At 42.4% G+C, this 23784-nt stretch overlaps 1 protein-coding gene across 20 annotated transcripts in view; it reads right to left on the bottom strand.

Moving 5' to 3' along the window:
* GPHN (gephyrin) overlaps positions 1-23784 on the bottom strand; it is an 868578-nt gene that overhangs the window by 286204 nt on the left and 558590 nt on the right. For all 20 annotated transcript variants that reach the window (XM_082242578.1, XM_082242574.1, XM_082242561.1 and 17 more), the window contains one exon: positions 20555-20689. In XM_082242578.1, coding sequence (XP_082098704.1) covers positions 20555-20689 — 135 coding nt within the window. The remainder of the gene's footprint in view (positions 1-20554; positions 20690-23784) is intronic.

The following is a 23784-nucleotide window of genomic DNA, read 5'->3' as shown; positions in this document are numbered from 1 at the left end:
TTTCTCCACAAAAGTGAAGTTAGCCGGTAAAGTTAAATAAACAACCTTTCATTACCAAGTCATTTGCTTTTTCAATTTTCAGTGCTCTAAATGTTTCACTGACAATTACTTTATCATGCAACACTGCACCCCAATTCGTTTTCTATAATATTTTTTTTATCATTTTCTATCATTAATGAAACAATCAAACAATTTTTGGTCACCAGTGGCACTTAAATCCACCCTTTCATCACCACATTTTAGAAGAACCCACAATCATTGGTGGTTAGTGGCAATTTTACCCCCCTTCTTTCCCCAACTTTACTTTCGATCTGCTGAAATCCTCTTCCCTGCCTGTGTTTACAAACATTCAGTGCTTCCCTTCCTCCATTGTGATTGGACTGACTGTAATCACCTGCAATGTTTAAACCTCTGATGACTGTAATTGGTCTACAGTATTCCCAAGGTACAGAACCACTCGATACATTGTGCCTATGATCTAAGCTGTCCAACGAGAGCTCAGTCACAGCCACACTGGCTGCCCATATGTGTTTTCTGTAGCAATGTTTATAAACGGCGCTCCAAAAAACCCTTCCCCCTCCACCATACAGTTTTAGGATCATTAAATAACATGCTTGGCTGATCCCGCAAAGCTGTACTAGTAAAGAAGCAGTACAGTTTATATAGACAATCTCAGTAAGACGCATTCATTGGACGTGCATTATTGGCTGTGGAAATTTTTATTTCTCTAGGAATTAGGCTTGGCTTTAGATAAGGGAACATCATTCCAATTTGATCTGTTCTGCTGTTGGCCAATTTCTATCAAACTCTCATAAATTAAGAGACTGCAGATGATGCAGCAGGTTCAAATTGGCCAGCAGCAGGACATTTTTATGGAGGGAGTAATCAAACTCAGCTTAGAGTAACTGCTAACCACAAATCAACCACAAAATATAATATAATTAAAGTGGAACTTCACTCTCTCAATCAGCGTTGATTATTATTAATCATGCTGCTAGCATTAGTAAATAGATAGGAAAGTCATATATTTTTCTTTTTTTACTTATTTTTTTCCAATTTGTTTAGTTACTTCTTGGTTTTTGCCTAGGCAAATTGTCATACATTCCAGGAGTCTTCAGGAGGGGAGGGGAGGGTTTCGCATGGGTCCAGCTGTGAGGTTCCATCATGGCTGTGTGGGGAATATGCTTACAGGTATGTCCTCCATCAGACTTTCTGTTACTGCTGCTATCCTTTTGGGGGACTGCAGAAGAGCCCGGTTGCCATGGCCTGCTGACAGCTGCATGTTTACATGGTGTGTTCAATAAAAACAGGGCAACATTTCATTCTTTGTGTGTTATTAGTTTAAGCAGACTGTGATTGTCTATTGTTGTGACTTAGATGATGACCAGATCACATTGTATGACCAATATGTGCAGAAATCCATATAATTCCAAAGGGTTCACATACTTTTTCTTGCAGCTGTATGTATTGATGGTAACAGAATTGATATCATTGTAGTAAATGGGTGGTGGTTTCGGAATGTGCACAAGCCCATCAAATGTTGCTGTCATGTTTTATATGGAACACTAGGAGTGTACCAATTTTGAACATATTTAACAATGTATAATCCAATTTATAGTGGGTACACAAAAGGTATGGGATTTACCATACAAAAAATGGCGACGCCTGATATGCTACAGGAGAATGGAACTTGCTCGAGCACATATAAGGCTTACTAGATCACTGTACAATTGAATCCCCCTGATGAAGACACATGACGCTGTGTTGACACGCGTAGGGTAAGGGCAAGGACAGTGACGGCACTCGGTGGGTTAGACGTCATCATTAACCAGGAGTGTGAGCGGTTTGTGTACACAGATGGGACCACTACGAGGATCTTTTATGCATATTTAGACTGGTGTGCTGAAAGCACCAGTAATCTGTGAGTACCCACAGTTCTTGGTTTTTATTAAAGTTATGCTTTTAAGGGTATAAGCACAATTGAGTTTTTTCTTTGTATAGGACATCGGGATACCACTGAAAGGAGAGGATACTAAACCCCCGAAGCCTGGGAGAGGCCAAAAGACGCACTTTGACCAAGCTAAAATGCAAGGTCCCATGATTTAAGGTGAGAACCTAACTGAAGGGGGGAGAACTGCTTTCGTGCTGACACACGTATTTTGTCCTTTTAAAAACACACTGCACTAAAGGAGAAGGAAGACTGTGGACTTAGCACAATAAGGATTTCAGTGACTACTATAAAATTCATACATTGCACAGATGTGGACTACATGATCACTAACTTATATCACGTGGCTTGATTCACACACTAATATTATTAAGTTTTACACAGAGTGTTATTATGCATTAAGTTGGCAGCATTGATTCTATATGTATATGATACTACCTTTGATTTCACAATTTTTATTTTGTTTTTCATCTTGGGAATGCGGCACTATTATTGATTAGAAATTGAAATAATACTTCTCAAAAACAAAGGCAAAGTGTATTGATTCATTGATGAATACCATGAATTTGAATAGACTGAGTGAGTTCAAAATTCTACTTTATTAATGTCTGTTGAAAATAACCTAAGCTATAGGGGATTAAAGCATCATATTTATCACATTTATCTGGAACGCCTGGAAGTAAATTGCAAAGAATCAATTTCTGTAGTGGAGAACTATTGCTAGCTTCAGGTTACAAAAACTGAAAGGGTTTTTGAATAATATATGAATTTATTTTTTTATTTATAAACAGAGGAGATAAAAGAGTAAAAATAACAATATAAGGCTACCATGCAGTTGATTTGAAAAAATAAATTACATACAAATATCAAATTTTGAAATGTGATGAAGGAAAAAGAGGGGAAGGCGCATAGGCCTAGCGCATTATGCTCAATTAATAACTTTATTAAATGAACAAAGGTAAATATACTCAAACCAATGCTTGAATAAATACTTATCATACAAGACATCTGCTTAAGTCCATGTAGAAGTCTCACGCCTCATGGAATCGCTTGATCGGTTAACGTGTTTCAAGGTTAACTAATCTCTCTCCTTATCTTGAAGCACAAGTCTCTACAATCTTTATTTCTAGCACCCCCCCCCCACTCTGCCCCCACCCCCCCATCAGTGTAACCTGCCTGTCATTATGCTTCCCCTTTACTGTGACCCCCTGTTATTGTGCTCCACCTCTGCTCCCCTGTCACAGCGATCCCCCATTACTGTGCCTCCTCATTCCTGTCCTTCACTGTTTTAGGAAAGCCACTACACAAATGATACACTATATTGTCAAAAGTATTGGTACACCTGCCTTCGCACGCACATGAACTTTAATGGCATTTCAGTCTTAGTGCGTAGGGTTGAAGATTGAGTTGGCCCACCCTTTGCGGCTATAACCGCTTCAGCTCTTCTGTGACGGCTGTCCACAAGGTGTAGGAGTGTGTCTATGGGAGCGTTTGACCATTCTTCCAGAAGTGCATTTGCAAGGTCAAGTACTGATGTGGACAAGAAGGCTTGGCTCGCAGTTTCCACTCTTATTCATTCCAAAGGGGTTCTGTCGGGTTGAGGTCAGGACTCTGGGCAGGCCAGTCAAGTTCCTCCACCCCAAACTCACTCAACCATGTCTTTATGGACCTTGCTTTGTGCACTAGTGCATAGTCATGTTGGAACAGGAAGGGGCCATCCCCAAACTGTTCCGATAAAGGTAAGGTCATAAATTATCCAAAATTTCTTGGTATGCCGACGCCTTAAGAGTTGGCCCAGCCCAACCCCTGAAAATCAACCTCACACCATAATATCCCCTCCCTCAAACGATTTGGACCATTGTACAAAGCAAGGTCCGCAAAGACATGGATGAGCGAGTTTGGGGTGGAGGAACTTGCCTGTTCCGCACAGAGTCCTTAACGACATGGATGAGTCCTGACAACAACTCAATAGAACACCTACGGGATGAAATAGAGTGGAGACTGCGAGCAAGACCTTCTCGTCCAACATTAGTGCCTGACCTTATAAATGCGCTTCTGGAAGAATGGTCAAATATTCCCATAGACACACTTCTAAACCTTGTGAACCGCCATCCCAGAAGAGTTGAAGCTGTTATAGCTGCAAAGGGTGGGCCAACTCAGTATTGAACCCTACAAACCAAGATTGGGATGCCATTAAAGTTCATGTGCTTGTAAAGGCAGGCATCCTAATACTTTTGATAATATAGTGTAGTTCTTGGGGGCATTGAGGAGCAGCCTACATAATAAATTGGCTTCTTACCTCCCCAGAGTTTGGTTCACATCCCCTGCAGGCTCACCACCCATTCAGCCTAATTTGCCAACCAGCAGCCTTGCTCCCCTAGGATCTGGTTGTCGACTGAACCTTCAAAGCCTGGAGTGCATGTGGAAGCGGAAGCTATTATTGCTGGAGCATTGCCAGCACACCAGGCAGGACCTGGCTCACAGAAACTGGCTAGCAGCTCCAGCATCACTGAAGAGGATCTCTCTGCTCCCCAGCTATCAAGTGGCTGCAACACAGGGATCAGCCCCTGCTTGGCTTCCCAAGGCACACAGCCTGCCATGTGAATGCCGCTGAGAGGCAGGAAGTCGGAGATGGTGAGACGGAGCTGGGAGGTTGTCTGCAAAGTGTGCAATGGGTTGCTAGGACACCGGCGGTCTAAGCAACATATGACAGTATTTAAGATTGAGGGGAGAAGCAGAGATTACCAGCATGCTCGGCTCACAAGTACACTCACTCGGTCCAGTATGTGAGAGCACACATTGCACCCATTGAGGATACCACCACTGAGTGTAGCCCAGTGCTGGAAAGAAGGGTGTACACCGCTCCAAGGCTGCCTGCAATTAATGATCCCAGAAAAGGCTGTAGTAATCCCAAAGCTAGGTGCTCGCTAAGGTCTGTAGCCTAAGAAGTCCATGTAACAAGAAGAGAAAAGCGGCACCTCCAGCAATAAAGGAAAACGATGCTTTATTGTAAAATCATAGGTCCAAAATCCGACATACAGGGATACACACTACTCAGCAGATGCGTTTCACACAAAGTGCTTAATCATTGCCTTGGGAAACCAGCCCAGATCCGCGGGACCCTGGGACTTGTCGGGATGGTCCCGCAGAATCCGGGACGGTTTTGAGGTAAGTAACTGATGCCTACAAGATATTCAAGAGAGCTTGTTCTTATGAAAAACAACATACTTGCTGGATCACCAGGTGAAAACAAAGGAAAGAAGCATTAAAAAGGAAAATAATGCAGCCAACACATAAATATTGGTAAGCTGCAATATAATAAATATATGCTTCAGGGTTAAACACTGCTTTAAGGAGATGGTAGCTGCCCCTCATTCCGCATTCCTTTTCATAGTTACATAGTAGGTGAGGTTGAATAAAGACAACAGTCCATCCAGTTCAACCCGTGTAGGTGTGCGTGGCTGTAATCATCTCACATAGCCCTTTTTCACTCTAGATTTTGTGTAAAAAGAAAGATCATAGTCTTAAAAAAGAACTGTAGGCAAAACTTTTTTCTTTTAATTTTGGGTAGAGTAAGGGAAGTTTGTAATCCTGTCAGATTTTTTTTCACCATCTGTGTCCCATTGGAGAGATTTCCCTCCACTTCCTGATGGATAGCCAAACAGGAAGTGAGAGGAAATCCCTGCAAATTAAGAAATCCCTTGGGGACCCTCAGGTCACCATAATTAGTATTCTCTCTATTAATGTTCTGTGGAAATCCAAAATTTGGGATTTTCTTTTACTTTAACTTTCAATGGTAATGGTAAACAGGTCAAATAGAGAGGGTGAATTTCCCTAACAGGGGCACAGGCAGCAAAAAAAAAAAAACTGACAGGATCTCTAAATCTATTTCCATGCCTTCTAAAACTTGAAAAAAAAAATGTGGCTTTAGTTATACTTTAATAAGATAAGAGTGCACAATACAAAGCCGAAAAAAGGGGAGAGAGAGAGAGACGAAGAGAAGAGGGCGACCAAACTGACAAGAGGCATGGAGGAGCTCAGCTATGAGGAAAGATTAGCTGAATTTATTCTCTCTTGAGAAGAGGAGATTAAAGGGGATATGATCAGCATGTACAAATACATAAGTGGTCCATATAGAAAACTTGGTGTAGAGTTATTCACTTTTAGGTCATTACAGAGAACAAGGGGGCAACCTTTCTGTCTGGAGGAAAAGAGATTTATTCTTCACATATGGAAAGGCTTCTTCACAGTGAGCTGTGAGAATAGACTCCCTCAAGAACTGGTTCTCGCCAGCTCAGTAGATTGTATAATAAAAAGAGCCGGATGCATTCCTAAATGCTCAAAATATATCTGGATGGTAATTTTCAGAGGTACTAATACCAGAAGTAGTCGATCCAGGGAATATCCACTTGCCTCCCAAGGGTTCAGGAAGGAATTTTTTTTTCCCCCCACAGGAGCCATATCCCTAAAAGGTTCAAAGGGGGATTTCTGCAGGGCAGAGGGAACCAAGCGGAGATGCCAAGGAAGCATAGAGTGCTGAAAGGGGGGATTTACTGTCTCCTGTAGGAACCTTGAAGAAAGGTTCTTGCAAGAGATAGTGAAGCCAAAGGACTCTGAATAAAAAAAAATGTATATGTTCAAGACCAGACTGTTGAGAGTATCTTAAGTGGAACTTCACCCTAAAAGGGAAATTCTGCTTTACATCCTCCTACCCCCTCCTCTTATATTGATTGCACTTATTGGAGGGGGTGGAGGGGGGAGCAGGTACCTGGTTTTGACAGGTAACCGCTCCCACTTCCAGACGAATTGCTGCAGCAATTTACTAGAAGTTCTAACCCCCTGCAACCTTCTAGGATACGTCACGGGTTCCAGAAGGCTGCAGGGCCATTCACAAAGCATAACAAAGGGTGCAAACCATTCACAAAGAGTAGCGCAGCTCGCAGATGCATAGTGGCCAGCCTGCTGAGAAGAAACAAGGAATCACAGCGGACTGCCCACAGAAAACATGCAGACAGCAGGACCCGAAGACCAACAAAGAAGCAGGGAAGAAGAAAAGAGAAAAGTAATTGTGGGGGTTTGCTATAGGCCACCCAACCAAAGGGAGGAGGTAGAGCTGGAATTTATATCACTATTGGGAAAAGTGTCAAAACTGGGATCAGCCATCGTATTGGGGGACTTCAATTATCCCGACATTGACTGGGAAGAGGGGACTACACACTCACAGAAGGCCCGTCTATTCATGGAAACCTTACAGGATAACTACATGTCTCAGTTGGTGGATTCTCCTACTAGAGAAAATACAGTCCTGGATCTATTGATCACTAATGACCCAGACCTAATCTCGGAGGTAGGAGTTCAAGACAACCTGGGCTCTAGCGATCACAGGATGATCACATTTTGTGTAAATAACAATATAACAAGGCAAGTGGGGAACTTAAGAACCCTAAACTTCAGAAGGGCAAACTTTCCCAAATCGTGCTCCATGATGGAAAGGGTAAACTGGGACCAAACCCTAGGAACACTGACCACGGAGGAAAAATGGGATTGCTTTAGGAACATATTAAACAAATGCATCTCGCAGTGCATTCCTATGGGAAATACATTTAAAAGAGAAAGTCAAACCTGGCTGGCTAAACCGTAATGTTAAAAAACTGTATTAAGGGAAAAAAATTGGCCTTTAAGAAATATAAATCAGAGGGCACAGTATTGGCTTTCAAGCAATACAAGGAGGCAAAGAAGAAATGTAAATACGAAATCAAAATGGCTAAAATCAGCTTTGAGAGACAAATAGCGGAGGATAGTAAAAAGAACCCAAAGAAATTATTTAAATATATCAATAGCAAAAAAACTAGGGCAGAGCATATTGCACACATAATTAACGATGATGGGAGGATGGTTACAGAAAAGGCAACCGTGCTGAACGCATTTTTCTCGTCAGTCTTTACTCAGGAAAATGAGGGGTACTCTGACCATGACTGTATGGTTAGTAGTAATACACAGGACTTGCCGCTGGCTAACAGAGGGTGAAATTAGGGAAAGGCAGGATAAAATTAACGCAAATAAATCACCAGGCCCAGATGGCGTACATCCGAGAGTACTCAAAGAACTTAGTAAGACTATATCTAGACCACTGTTCCTGATCTTTGCTGACAGTATGACAGGAAATGTACCAGGGGATTGGAGGAAAGCTAACGTGATACCGATATTCAAAAAAGGGCAGAGGCATGTCCCGGGAAATTATAGGCCTGTCAGTCTGACATCGATAGTATGTAAACTTCTGGAGGGGATGATAAGGGACTATATCGTAGAGTTTGCTAAAGACAACAACATCATCAGCAGTAACCAGCACGGGTTTACAAATGGGCGTTCTCGTCAAACCAATCTCAACATTCTACGAGGAGGTGAGCTGTGAGCTAGATAAGGGGAGACCAGTGGATGTGGTGTACCTGGATTTTGCTAAGGCGTTTGATACAGTTCCCCACAAGCACTTAATCTATAAAATAAGGTCTGCAGGCATCGACCGCAAGGTCTGCTCTTGGATACGGAACTGGCTAAAAGGGCGTGTCCAAAGGGTGGTAATAAATCGCGCATACTCAGACTGGTCTGAGGTGGTAAATGGGGTCCCCCAAGGCTCAGTCCTGGGACCAACCCTGTTCAATTTATTCATAAACTGCACTGAGGACGGGATCAATAGCTCTATATCAGTTTTTGCAGACGACACAAAATTGGGCAGGGCAATAACTGCACAGCATGAAGCAGATACCCTACAGAATGACCTGGACAAAATAACGGAGTGGGCAACGACATAGCAAATGAGGTTTAATGTGGAGAAGTGTAAGGTTTTGCACTTGGGGACTAAAAGCACAATATACTTTAGGGGGGAACATTTGGGGGAATCAAAAATGGAGAAAGATCTGGGAGTCCTGGTAGAGGATAGACTAAGCAATAATATGCAATGTCAAACGGCAGCTGCCAAAGCCGGCAGAATATTAGCATGCTTAAAGAAATGGATGTATTCCAGAGATAAAACTATAACCCTACCACTTTATAAAACTCTGGTCCGACCACATCTGGAGTATTCTGTCCAGTTCTGGTCGCCAGTCCTCAGGAGGGATGTGTTGGAGCTGGAGAAAGTCCAGAGAAGGGCAACTAAACTAATTAGGGGATTGGAGGACCTTAATTATGAAGAGCGTCTGCAATTGCTTGATTTATTCTCCCTGGAGAAGAGACGCCTGAGAGGGGACATGATAGCAATTCATAAATATCTCAATGGTGATCTCAGCATAGAAAAAAAGCTATTCAGTCAGAAGGATTGCATGAGGACTAGAGGGCATACAATGCGATTAGAGGAGAAGTGTTTTAACCTCAGGCAACGAGGGGGGTTCTTTACTGTTAGGGCTACAAGATTGTGGAATTCTCTACCATAAGAGGTGGTTTCTGCGGTAAGTATTATGGCTTTCAAAAGACTCTTAGACGTACATCTCAAGAATCAGAACATTCAGGGGTATGCGAGATGATTACCGCCACACACCTACACAGGTTGAACTGGATGGACTATTGTCTTTATTCAACCTCACCTACTATGCAACTATGTAGTTTGGGTGAGCATGGCACTGGACCCCTGGACAGGTAAGTGTCCTTTTATTAAAAGTCAGCAGCTACAGTATGCGGACTTAATATTTTAAGGCTGAGAAACTGCTTTAAGACCCATTTCTGGTTAAGATTGAGTGTGTCAGCGCAACATTACAGATAGGCTCTTGAGGAAGAGGATATCTCCCCTCAAAACCTGTCAACCATCTGGAAGGTCCTCCGGCATGCTGGACACGGTCCCGGTGACCTGGTCGCTTTGCGTCCATTGTGGACTTTGAAATGCTTTTATGACTGACTTGTTTTTGAATATGTTTCCTTTCTTTTTATACAAATAAACGTCACTTGTTAATGCGCAAGGTTGGTGCGCCCTCTTTTTGTTTTGTTTGTTACAGTGTATACAGTATCCTTGTACCCGGTCCTTCCTTACCTCCTGCTCTATTGTTTTGAGCAGATGAAGTAGGATTTGCACTGGAAGGAAGGTGTAGATTAGCCTGTATTGAGACCAGGGGATTACCACGGCAACTGAAGTTAGAGATAGAGGATCCCTGGTTCTTGTAACAGAGGTAGTGTGTTGTTGAATCTGGAGGCTAAGATGTTCACAACCAGAATCTTCATTTTTTGGCATATCATGCTGAAGACATATGGATGAAGGGCTCATTCCCCTTGACCAGGGTGATGGCAGCAGAGATGAACCGCTTTCTAGTTCTACACTCCCAGGATGTAGATTGCAAAGATTGTGGAACAGTAGGTTTTTGTCAAAGAAATCAGTCTGTTTCGCTTCCTTTAACCACTTCCGGACCACCCACCACAGTTTTACGTTGCTACTTTGATGTTAGATACCGGTGTCATGGCAGCAGATAGCTGGTGTTTTTCATACAGGGCGGTCCTCTTTTAGATAAAAGAGGTCCCAGTGGCGGATTCCCCACGGGATCACTTTTATGGGCGGAGGGCGAGGTGCTCCCCTGCCCTCCCGCTGCTTCTCGGTCATTTTCCCCGCTTGAAACAATACGGTCCTTTCAGGTCCAAGGCAGGAAGTCGAGTGAGGGCAAGATGGCCCCCACTCAACTCTATGGCCTTGGAGGACCGGAGTGACGTCATACGTTACTTCCTCCCAACAGCCTTAAAGGACACTTTTTTTATGCTGAAAAAAATTACTTTTTTTTTGTTGCCTTTAAGTGTAGATGTGAGATCTGAGGTCTTTTTGATCCCAGATCTCATGACCTGTCCACAGACATGTCCAGCTTATTTCAATTACAAGGGATTTTTACGTTGATTGTAAAAGAAATAATAGTGATAAAAAAAATGTCTTAAAGGGACGGTATAAAAATAAAAGGTAAAATAAATAAGAAAAAAAAAATCTTTAAGCTCCCTGTCCCTCTGAGCTCGCAAGCAGAAGCGAACACAAACGCAAGTCGCGCCCACATATGTAAACGGTGTTCAAACCACACGTGAGGTGTCGCCACGATCGTTCGAGCAAGAGCAATAATTCTAGCCCAGGACCTCCCCTGTAACTCTAAACTGGTAACCTGTAGAAATTTTTAAAGCGTTGCCTATGGAGATTTTAAGGGTACCAATGTTTGTCACCATTCCATGAGCGTGCACAATTTCGAAGCATGATAGGTTAGGTATATATTTACTAATATTATATTTCACATTATAGAAAGAAATTTTTTATTCAAAAAAATTTTTTTTCCCAAAAAACTTGCGTTTGTAAGACCGCTGCACAAATACGATGTGAGAAATTAGTGCAATGATCTCCATTTTATTCTCTAGGGCAGTGATGACGAACCTGATCACCCCAGATGTTTTGGAACTACATTTCCCATGAGGCTCAACTACACTGCAGAGTTCATGATCATCATGGGAAATGTAGTTCTAAAACATCTGGGGTGCCAAGGTTTGCCATCACTGCTCTAGGGTCTTTGCTAAAATATATATATATATATATATATATATATATATATATATATATATATATATATATATATAATGTTTGGGAGTTCCAAGTAATTTTCTAGCAAAAAATATTGATTTTTTAACTTGTAAACAACAAGTGTCAGAAAAAGGCCTGGTCCTTAACTTGTTAAGGCAACCGGACTCCTGCTGCCCCCTTGATGGTTGATGTAGGCCACCGTTGTCTGACTGTGCTCTTATAGGGTGCCCCTTCAGAAGATCCAGGGGATCAGGGGATCCAGTGCTGTAGGGCCTACCTGATTGCTCTGAGCTCCAAGATACTGATAGGAAACTTGGCTCCCCTCAGTGACCACTTTACTTGGACTGGTAGGGATTGGAACACCCCTCCCCAACCTGAAATACTTGTTGATAATGTGCTAACTTTCCAGTAACAGGGAATTCCTTGCTTAGTTGGGCGGGAGCTACGCAATTCAAGTAAAGGAGCCTGCTTATTCCAGGCTGACAAGATATTTTGTTGAAGAGTTTTTGAATAGGATTGGTATTGTCTTGAAGTGGCTACCATTAGGCCTAGAATTGTCAGAGAATCTCATGCGGGATTATTCTTAGATCTCAATTCTTGCGTATGTGCTCTTAGAGTGTGTGCTTGGTATTTGTCCAGAACAAGACCCAAGTATTCCAGGTGAAGGGAAGGCTGTCCTGTGGACTTTTTCTGATAGCTGGAAGAGAGAGGGGTCCTTCAGAAGAAGGTTGTCTAGATAGTCTGGGACTTGGATGCCTTGAGGTCTGAGAAGGGCAAGCAAAGGTGGTATGACCTTGATAAAGTGATGGAAATATTCCAGGAGGCTGCAGTCACAGGACACGTCTTTTTTGCTTAGGCAAGAACGGGAGGAAGGGTTTTTGCTGGTGGGTGGGTGGTTGCAGGAAAAAAGGCCATTTTGGGAGTGGAGGTCTACTTAAAAGTGATATTAAAGGCAGATTTTTTTTAAACAACAAACATGTCATACTTACCTGCTCTGTGCAGTGGTTCTCAGGGCCCCTGCAGGTACTCTTGGTCCCCCACTCCTGCCGAATGCCCCTATAGCAAGCCTCTGCTCTGTGTGTCCATTCACACACGGAGCGTGACCCATCCCTGTTTCAGTTCTCTCTCATTGGCTCACTGGCTGTGATTGACAGTAGCGGAAGTCAATGGCTCCCTAAATGAGGAGGAAGAGACCTGGGAGAGCTGCTTCTCTCATGAACATCACTGGATTGAGCTGGGGCGCAGTTAAGTCTATGGGGGGGGGCTGCTGAACATAGTTTTTTTTTTTTACCTTCATGCATAGAATGGGGTGTACTCAATATGTTGCCAGCGGTTCAGACATTAATGGCTGTGTGTTGAGTTATTTTGAGGGGACAGCAAATTTACACTGTTATACAAGCTGTACACTCACTACCCTGTAAAGGCTGATTTTTTTCTTAAAATATTAAACATGTTATACTTACCTGTTCTGTGCAATGGTTCACAGAGGAGTCCCTTACATCCTCTTCTAGGGTCTCCTGCAAGAGCTGGCCCCATAGCTGGTCAGAGTTAAAGGGAAGATGGATGAAGCCAAATACAGGGCGATCTTAGAAGAAAACCGGTTAGAGTCTGCAAAATACTTGTGACTGGGGAGGAGGTTCACCTTCCAGCAGGACAACAAACCCTAAACATACAGCCAGAGCTGCAATGGAATGGTTTAGATGTAAGCATATTAATGTGTTAGAATGGCCTAAAAAAGTCAAGACCTAAATTTAACTGAGAATCTGTGGCAAGACTTGAAAATTGTTGTTCACAGATGCTCTCCATCCAATCTGACAGAGCTTGAGCTATTTTGCAAAGAATGGGCAAAAATGTCACTCTCTAGATGTGCAAAGCTGGTAGATACAAAAACATACCAAAAAGACTTGCAGCTGTAATTGCAGCGCACAGTGGTTCTACAAAGCACTGACTCGGGGGGGGGCTGAATACAAATGCACGCCACACTTTTCAGATATTTATGTGAAAAAACATTTTGAAAACCATTTATCATTTTCCTTCCACTTCACAATTATGTGCCACTTTATGTTGGTCTATGACATAAAATACATTGATGTTTTTGGTTGAAACGTGGCAAAATGTGGAAAATGTCAAGGGGTATGAATATTTTTCAAAGCACTGTATTTGTGGAAGACCAGCACTGGACAAGTATGTATCTATAGTCAATTTCTTCATACAGCAACTCTCTGTCTCTATTTGGCAAATAAATTGTAAAGGTTAAAGCAAAAACCACACAACCAATAGGCTACATCTTCTGATTTAATGAGTTGCTGTCCCGTGTGGGTTGTGGAAGCAGAGTTTTTTTTTTTTTTTAATAGATTTTGAAGAAGATTTACCTTCTTTACCTCCAAACTGATACTAATGTCCCATAACATAGATGAGTTTGGTTTTGACTGTTCTCAGTAAAAAGGCATTTGGCTTGCCTCCAAGGAGCTTTAGATCTATAGTTGTGGTTTTGGCTAAAGTTATTTGTGTGATGTCTCCAATGAGTTGATTTGATCTAAAAGCGACGGAATGGAAGTGTTTCTCGCTTTCTTTTTTTAATAATTCCCAGTTTATTAAAGGTTCCCCTTTACATGGTACACCTACTGTATGTGTTTTCACACCCCCATAGGGGAATATGTTGGGTGTTGAGTAATGAAATATTCTGTAGGCGATCTTTCCAGCTACTGTTTAGCCTGCTCCTCTTGGATTAAACTTTCAATTAGTTTCCAATGCCCTGCTTTCTGTGGTTGATAGAAACTGTTATAAGGGTTTGGTCTGATATAAGTATGTTCTTGATAGTGGAGGCCATGAGTAAAGGTAGAGCAAAGTGATAGATGAAAAAATAATCAAGACACAAATAAATACTGTATGTGCAGTGGAGAAAGTGGTGTAGTCCCTATTGCCACAGTGCATGAATGGCTAAACATCAAGTCAATGTCAACGCCAGGTGCTCTAATTATTAGGGTTTTATTTTTATAATTTTAAAAAAGTGTAGGAATGCAGTGACCACCCCCCCCTTTCTTTAGTTCATGGTGGCAGCTTAAAGGGTTAACAACTTCGATAACTTAACCCATTGGCAATTGCTCTCAGTCTGTTGGCACTTCGCTTGTGGTCTCGCAAGCTGGAGAATCTTTGTGCAGGGTGAGGCTAAGAGTGTCATTGTTCTGTATCAATGACAGCACGGTGTGAGGTCGATCAGTCCTTTGGCACAAGTTGGTGAAAGGGGCAGTGGTTTAATATCGCATTTGCCACACTACCTTCTTTCCAGTTTGGCAATGCTGCTGTCCAAAAGGTGTCTCCATTGCTTTTCTATCCAGAATGGAGACACCCTAAGATGGGAAGTCTGTAACTAACCAGATCTCCATGCAAAAATAAAACAAAAAAAGCCTAGGAAAGGAAAAACGAATACAGACACCAAATCTAAGGACTGGAATGCTGCATCATTTGCTTTTGGAGTCCTCTTCCACTTCTCCATGATGACATCAAGGAGTTGGTGGATGTTAGAGATGCAGCCCCAGACCATGACACTCCGACCACCATGCTTAACTGTAGGCAGAACACACTTGGCTTTGTACTCCACACCTGGTTGCCGCCACACACGCTTGACACCATCTGAACCAAATACATTTATCTTGGTCTCAGACAACAGGACATGGTTCCAGTAATCCATGTCCTTAGTCTGCTTGTCTTCAGCAAACTGTTTGCAGGCTTTCTTGTGCATCATCTTTAGAAGAGGCTTCCTTCTGGGCTGACATCCATGCAGATTAGTTTGATGCAGTGTTTGGCCTATGGTCTGAGCACTGACAGGCTCACCCCCCACCCTTTCAACCTCTGCAGCAATTCTGGCAGCAATCATACGTCTTTTTCCCAAAGACAGCCTCTAGATATGACCCTGAGCACATGCACTTAACTTCTTTGGTCGACCATGGCGAGGCCTGCTCTGAGTGGAACCTGTCCTGTTAAACTGCTGTATGGTCTTGGCCACCGTGCTGCAGCTCAGTTTCAGCGTCTTAGCAATCTTCTTATAGCCTTGGCCATCTTTATGTAGAGCAACAGTTCTTTTTTTTTAGATCCCCCAGAGTTCTTTGCCATGAGGTGCCATGTTGAACTTCCAGTGACCAGTAAGAGTGTGAAAGCGATAACACCATGACACTGGGGAGGGAAAATGGCTAACTGGGCCCAATTTAACATTTTAACTTAGGGGTGTACTCACTTTTGTTGCCAGCAGATTAGACATTAATGGCTGTGTGTGGAGTTATTTTGAGGGGACAGAAAATTTACACTGTTTTACAAGCTGTACACTCACTACTTTACATTGTAGCAAATTGTCAATTCTTCAGTGTTGTCACATGAAAAGATAATAAAATATTTACAAAAATGTGAGGGGTGTACTCACTTTTTGTGAGATAATGTATATACACAAAGTAATAGCTTAATATCTACCTAGTATCATAAACACAAATACATAGAATTGATCATAATTAAAAAACATTTTTCAAAATCAATCAATTGCTGCATAAATAAAGGTATAAAAGTACCAATACAAAAATACCCTATCGTAAAGGAACTCCATACATTCATATCTTTAAATGTAAAAAAGAAAAAAAAAAAGAAAATTAAAAAAAAAGGAGGTTATTTATATTTATTAATTATTCATTATTTATTAAGTATTACGTCTATGTTTAATATACATGGCCCATATACAACATAAACCCATAGATGTGTTTTTTTTTTTTTTATGGCAACGTAGGTTCTAACCCCTCCCCTATGTTGGGGCAAGGCCACATATGCATGTCTCTATTTAGGCACTTGTGCATCGATGTGCTGATCAGTCCAGCTCTGAAGAAGAAAGTGTGCCCGCAAAACGTGTAAGGATGGACACCATAGCAGGGCATGTTTGGAGTATGTGTATCCCGCACTATATGGCATCTTCTGGACCATATGGCAATTTGTGGTTGCACCTTTTGTGATTATTCGCTATTAGTGGTTTTTATTGCTAAAATACATTTTTGGTAAAGCATTAGGCGCTTGCACCTTCCTGCTTGTTTTTTTATAGTTTCATTTTAGATTACCTTTGACCAAGGAGGGCTGCATCCGCCTAGCTTTTGGAGTTATTGTCCTACATTTCCATTCAACTCTGAAGGGCCTCTTAGCGCTGGAAGTGACTGTTTGTTTGTGATGATTCCTGGAAGCCTGACCTAATGCCAGTTGAGAGATTTTTACACATGCAGAAAATTTCCCTCCGTTTTCATAGACTGAACTCCCTGCTCTAGCTGAGAAACTGACTGCTGTATGTCTTGCTTCAGTGTCGACGTGATATGGTTGGTTAACTCTTCCAGGCGCCACTTTGTGGGCAGAGCGTCCAGCAGGTTCTTCATCTCAGTGATGGAAAGTAGCACAGCCGCAAATGGTTCCCAAGACCGAGACTGGATCTCCTACTCTGGCAGTGAAAAGAGGTGGGCCGGAGATAATGTCAGCTCAGGAGCATTCTCAACCAGGTCTCCAGTAAGCAAAGAACCAGTAGGAGGTTAGGGTTCATAGCTTTCTGCCTGCAGGAGAGATGTCTCATGCACTGACATTTTGCAAGGACACGCGAAATGGCATCATTGCAGGTTTCCTGCCGCTGTTTGTGGGTTTTGCCTGTGGAAAAAGTCAGCGATGTCAGGGCACCTAAAGATTTCCCCTGGGCATCTAGTTAACAACAAGTAAGCCTGGATACTGGGTAGCCTAGGTATGGAGCTCAGTGTCTTTACACTAATATTGCCCAAGTCACCTTTTTCATGTTTGAGAATGTAAACTTAAGACTTTAAAGCTCAACATTCTTTCTGATAAAGCTGCCACTGTAAATGATCCAATTTCTAAATATTATTATTTAAAACAGTCTTCACTTTCCACCTGGCATGAGTTAAAATGTATTAGAGTTGCTAAGTAAATATTCAATGTAAAATGATGAATTGCTTTACATGAAATCCAGATACAGAAAAAAAAAAAGATTGAATACAAAATAAATAGCTCAAGGTCAATCACTTCTATATTATATACTGTCTAATTCATCAGTAAACAAAATTGGATTATTTTTAAAAGCAAACAAAAAAATTAGATCACGGCTTCCCAGAGGGTAATCAGTCTGATCCAAACAAGGCCTTACATGGCTTGAAGGGAAGAATGCCGATCAATTCTGGTTGGTAGCACATACATGCTAGGACAGCTTTGTTTTTCTGATTACCCTATAAGCTACAACAGATGATGGAGAAAACAAGACAGAATCTACATTCACAAGAAAAAATAAGCCAGTTATAGCAATTCAATACAAATATATTTAATATTCAATGGTACATTTACTGTAGATTCTCTCCGTTATGTGGACATCGTAACATTAACAATCTGTAAAATTCTAAATCCACTAACCATGTAAAGGCTGTATTTTCAAAAACTCATAGCAATGCATCCTAGATATGCTTATACATCAAATACATTTTATTTAGGTAGAATGGTCTGAAACAGTCAACATGCAATAGCTGCGCATTGTTGGATCTTGCTGCTACACTCCAGTGGTTTCTGTGTGTTCTTTCACACCCACCAGCAACTAAGCTTATGTACGAATACAAAGAAAATACATGTAAAGGTGCTGTTTACAACACCCGGATTTCAGCTGTCAGCTTCTAATAACTGGGGGTTCTTCAATTCTCTTTTCTGTAACATGTATAAAAAAAAAAATTCTAAAAGTGTAGTGTTTTTGCATTTGGCATTTATACAGAGAAGGAGAAGAGGCTTCATTTTCAAAATTGAGACAAAACAAAACTTATATTAGGCTTTAGCCAGCAGTGGCAAAAATGGTAAACACACCTTCAAAATCCAGCTACTGAAAGGAATATGTGTGAAGTAAAAACACCAACACACAAAACAATAATCCAGCCCCAGTGGTAGGCATTAAAACTTTCTATAATAGGCCATACACTGCTATTGTTAGGATGTAATTAAAAGAAACAGAAGCGTGGTTGGCAATTCACAACACACTCACTGGCACACAAGAGCTATAATAGCGAATATGAAAAAGAAGTATAGCAGTAGATTAGGTGTATTCTGAGCAAACACGAACTCACAAACGTGGGGAAATCCTGGAGCCAGAGTACGTTTGTTCCTCTTTAGGATTATTGTAGTTAATGAATGGCATGTGCAAGAGCAAACTAGAAGAGTGATGAAGGCATGTCATTTAACAAATATATCATAATATAATTTAGCACAGGCAATAACCTGCTTTTAGGGAATCCATACTATTTACAACGAATAACCATCACCACACCACACCTGCTCACGTACATGTTTAATTTTCCTGTCTAAGTCGGGGGGGGGGGGGGTAGGCAGATTCATATTGAGTTTTTTGAGTATCTACAGCAATTAAAGGCATAAAACACTTGTGTGAGATACTGTGTGTGTGTGTGTATTCACAGTTTTGTAAATATTTTATTATACCTTTTCATGTGACAACACTGAAGAAATTACACTTTACTACAACGTAAAGTAGTGAGTGTACAGCTTGTATAACAGTTTAAATTTGCTGCCCCCTCAAAATAACTCAACACACAGCCATTATTGTGTAGACCGCTGGCAACAAAAGTGAGTACACCCCTAAGTGAAAATTGAGCCCAAAGTGTCAATATTTTGTGTGGCCGCCATTATTTTCCAGCACTGCCTTAACCTTCTTGGGTATGGAGTTTACCAGAGCTTCACAGGTTGCCACTGGAGTCTTCTTCCACTCCTCCATGACGACATCACATAGCTGGTGGAGGTTAGAGACCTTGCGCTCTTCCACCTTCCGTTTGAGGATGCCCCACAGATGCTCAATAGGGTTTAGGTCTGGAGACATGCTTGGCCAGTCCATCACCTTTACCCTCAGCTTCTTTAGCAAGGCAGTGGTCATCTTGGAGGTGTGTTCAAGGTCATTATGTTGGAATACTGCCCTGAGACACAGGCTCCAAAGGGAGGGGGATCATGGTCTGCTTCAGTATGTCACAGTGCATGTTGGCATTCATGGTTCCCTCAATAAACTGTAGCTCCCCAGTGCAAGCAGCCCTCATGCAGCCCAGACCATGACACTCCCACCACCATGCTTGACTGAGACACACTTGTCTTTGTACTCTTCACCTGGTTGCTGCCACACGCGCTTGACACCATCTGAACCAAATACGTTTATCTTGGTCCCATCAGATGACAGGACATGGTTCCAGTAATCCATGTCCTTAGTGTGTTTGTCTTCAGCAAACTTGTTTGTGGCCTTTCTTGTGTTAAGGCAGTGCTGTAAAAAAAGGGTGGCCACACAAAATATTGACACTTTTTGGACATTTTCACTTAGGAGCGTACTCACTTGGCTAATGGTTATGTGTTGAATTATTTAGAGGGGACAATAAATTTACACTGTTATACAAGCTGTACACTCACTACTTTACATTGTAACAAAGTGTCATTTCTTCAGTGTTGTCACATGAAAAGATATAATAAAATATTTACAAAAATGTGAGGCATGTACTATCTTTTGTGAGATACTGTATATATCTATCTATCTATATATATATTTTTTTTTTGTCCCTGTTAAATATTTAAGTTATTTTATACTGTTGAGAATGCAACAGGGTGTAGGGACAATTTCAGCAGTGGGAAAAAAAACAGGAACTATGATGAGATATAAGAAGCTAGCAGGTGGCTGAGGCCAGATCCTATAACTGAAATATCACTTTTGTGTGGGCTGATATTTTAACCAGAAACTGCAGTCCTAAACAGTGTCCACTGTGATACAGGACTACCAACAGGACTTCGAAATTAAGCATCTGCAGACCAGAATCATTCATATGCACAGATTACGTAATAAATTATGTACTGTAACTTTAAAAAGTGATTCATTGGGAATTCCATTTAAATACACATTAAGTTAGTGCTTGCTCAGGAGTTAGCAAATTTTCAGTCCATACATACATGCACACTATAACACAAAAATAATCTCTTATTAGGCTGGTTCATTTACACATAAATAAACAGAACCTTAGTATAAATTAGAGGCTACTTACTTTTGGTGTTGGGCAGGATGCAGTGGAAAGTCTTGATGTAGCCTGCGCTCGTGGGGATTCAGAAGGTGTGGTGCTGAGTGATGCAGTATCTCGTGGAAGTACTTGCACTCCACGAGAGATGATAGAATCTGGAATCTAAATTTTTTAAATGGATAATGTTAGACTTTGACATTACAGACTGATATAACAAAATACTGCAGTGCTCTTTTGGTGTAAAGAGTATTAAAACATCTCTGTATAATCTTTATGAAATTAAAGGGTTAGTTCACACCTTTACAAAAAAAACTGCCTTTGCAGGTAAGAGGTGTTTGTAGAAAAAAGCAAACTGTGCACCTCTGACTGAAGTTGAATAATGCCCTTGCTTTAGTAGTTGTAGGCCATTTCCATATCTCCCAACTTTTTGAGATGGCAACGAGGGACACCTATTAGCAAAAGTATGTAGGCATAGGACACACCCCCTGACCCGCCCCTTAAAGGTGAATTATATAAAAAAAATTATTAGTTAAACCCAAAAGTGCTTTTTACCACTTTTTATTCCTTTATAGTGGCTTTTAAACTGTACAAATGCAGCAGTTACGAAACTAGATAATAGCGCTGGCACTGGGAAACACTTTTGAAAAGATAAAAAGTTTATTTTTCTATACAACTATATAGATCAGACCAAAATGTGGGACAAATGAGGGACAAATGAGGAGGCGAGAGGGACAGAGGGACTTTATTCCAAATCAGGGACAGTCCCTCGAAATCAGGGACAGTTGGAAGCTATGCATGTACATACCTCATGAAGCCTTACTGGAATGCTCCCAGGACATTGATAGGACCTTTCTAAATGAGGTCTAGTCATTACTGCTCACCTCCACCATCACAGGAGTGAGCTTGTTCTCTGATTCAAACCCCCCCACATGTGATTACACTCCTCTAATTCAGTAGCTTTGAGCTTAGCGTTAGAGAGCTCACTACTGTGATGGAGGAGGTGAGTAGAAACTACTAGCTCTCACTTAGCAACATCCTAGCAATGTCTTGGGGGCATTCCTTTAATATCTAGTAATACATTATAATTTAAAGATTTGTACAAGTGAAAAGTGTGCTATGCAGTGATTAAGCTCAGTGGCGGTGAGCATTTTTAATGAGTTTGGCAGCCCATTATTATTAAAAAAAGGAAAAGAAAATTTCACAACTCTGGTTGCCTATGCAGGGGAATTTTAACAGCAAAAAGTCTACAGAAAAAAAAAACAAGCCGCCTGGTTCTCTTGCCAGCAACACCACTGCTGCTAACACTGGTAGCTCAGAAGCAGCTTTTTGTCTGACAGCCTTATTTACAGCACCTTACTGCATGGGCCCACTTCCGGTCTCTAGATAGGGGATCTCCTGGCACCCTGAGCTCTCTCACTTATGAGACTTACAGAATCTCTCTAGTCCCCAGACTCACTAGCTGCCTCAGCTCACTTAGTCCTGCAGACTCATTCAGCTGTCCCAGCTCTCCCTGTCCTGCAGTTAAGGAATCTCTCCAACATAGAGTCTCAGGCCCCTTTCACACAGGCGGACCGTTCAGATCCGCCTGTCCATTTTTATGGCGGCTCTGAACGGTCCCCCCATGCACATGTCCGCTGACATCCGATCCGATCCGTCAAATCTGGACAGATGGAAACCCTATTTTCCATCCGTCCAGCGGATCGGATGAGAACGGACCGATGGTCTGTTCCCATCCGATTTCCCCCATAGAGATGCATGGGGAACTGACAGCTGTGTTTCCGCACACAGCACGGAGACACAGCTGGCATCCTGCTGCTCAGCGGGGGATCGGCAGCTCGATCCCCCGCTGAGAAAAACGGAATCCAGTCAGGTGCAGACAGGGGTCTGCACAGAGGTGGGCGAAGTATCGGAGGTGCAGGCATCAGATCAGAGTAGAGGGGTGACAGTTAGGAGGGGTAGAAGGGGACAAGGCAAGGAGGCTGATCCTGGGCTGGAGCACCCCAATAGATACGCCCGTTGTGTGATGTTGGGGAAACCAGTCAGGGACCAGCATTGCTGGAGCAGAGGGACGCCCCTAGCTGCCAGGGGAAGAACTCCTCCAGTGAGGCCGGGAGAAAGGGAAAGGAAAGACAGGTGCTGGTGGTAGGGGACTCAATTATTAGAAGGGCAGATAGTGTAATCTGTGACAAAGACCGTGTGCGCCGAACAGTCTGTTGTTTGCCGGGCGCTCGGGTTCGGCACATCGGGGATCGGGTGGACAGATTACTGGGTGGGGCTGGGGAAGACCCAGCTGTCATGGTACAAGTGGGTACCAATGACATAGGCAGAGGAAGACAGAGAGTCCTAAAGGATTTCAGGGACTTAGGCGCTAAGTTGAGGACTAGGACCTCCAAGGTAGTATTTTCCGAAATACTACCTGTACCTCGAGCCACACCAGAGAGGCAGCGGGAGATTAGGGAAGTTAACGAGTGGCTGAGGACCTGGTGTAGTAAGGAGGGTTTCGGGTTCCTGGAGAACTGGGCCGACTTCTCAGTCGGCCACCGGCTCTTTGGTAGGGACGGATTGCACCTAAATGGGGTGGGTGCAGCCGTACTGGGTGAGAGGATGGCCAAAAAGTTAGAGGGGCTTTGAAACTAGGGAATGGGGGGGAGGATACAGATGTAGAATTAGCCAGTGGAAAGCAAGTTTTCCAAGGGCAGAAAAGGGGGCATTAGCGGTAGGGTGTTCGGAGCTCCTAAACCCAGGGTGGGTACGGGGAAAAATCAAGAGAGCAGCCTAAAAACATCAAATGAGGATAAATGTAACCGATCAAAATTACGAGGTTTGTATACCAATGCCAGAAGCCTGGCCAACAAGATGGGAGAGCTGGAGCTGCTGATGTTTGAGGAGGACTTAGATTTTGTGGGGATAACTGAGACTTGGTTTGACAGCTCTCATGACTGGATGGCGACCATTCAGGGTATTCCCTTTATCGCAGGGATAGAGAGGGTAAAAAAGGGGGAGGGGTATGTCTGTATATTAAGAACAGTATACAGGTAAATATGAGGGATGATATTAATAATGGAGCGAAGGACGAGGCAGAATCCCTATGGGTAGAGCTTCAAAGGGAAGGCACGGTGGGGAAGGTAATATTGGGTGTATGCTATAGGCCCCTCAACCAGAGGGAGGAGGGTGAGGCGGACCTCATATTACAGATAGGATTGGCAGCAAGGATGGGAAATGTCATTATAATGGGGGACTTTAATTATCCGGATATA

This window comes from Pelophylax lessonae (assembly GCF_965119305.1).
Source record: "Pelophylax lessonae genome assembly, chromosome: 13".
NCBI classification, from domain to species: Eukaryota; Metazoa; Chordata; class Amphibia; order Anura; family Ranidae; genus Pelophylax; species Pelophylax lessonae.
The sequence above is the reverse complement of the archived record's forward strand: the minus strand, read 5'-3'. Positions and strand labels throughout refer to the sequence as shown.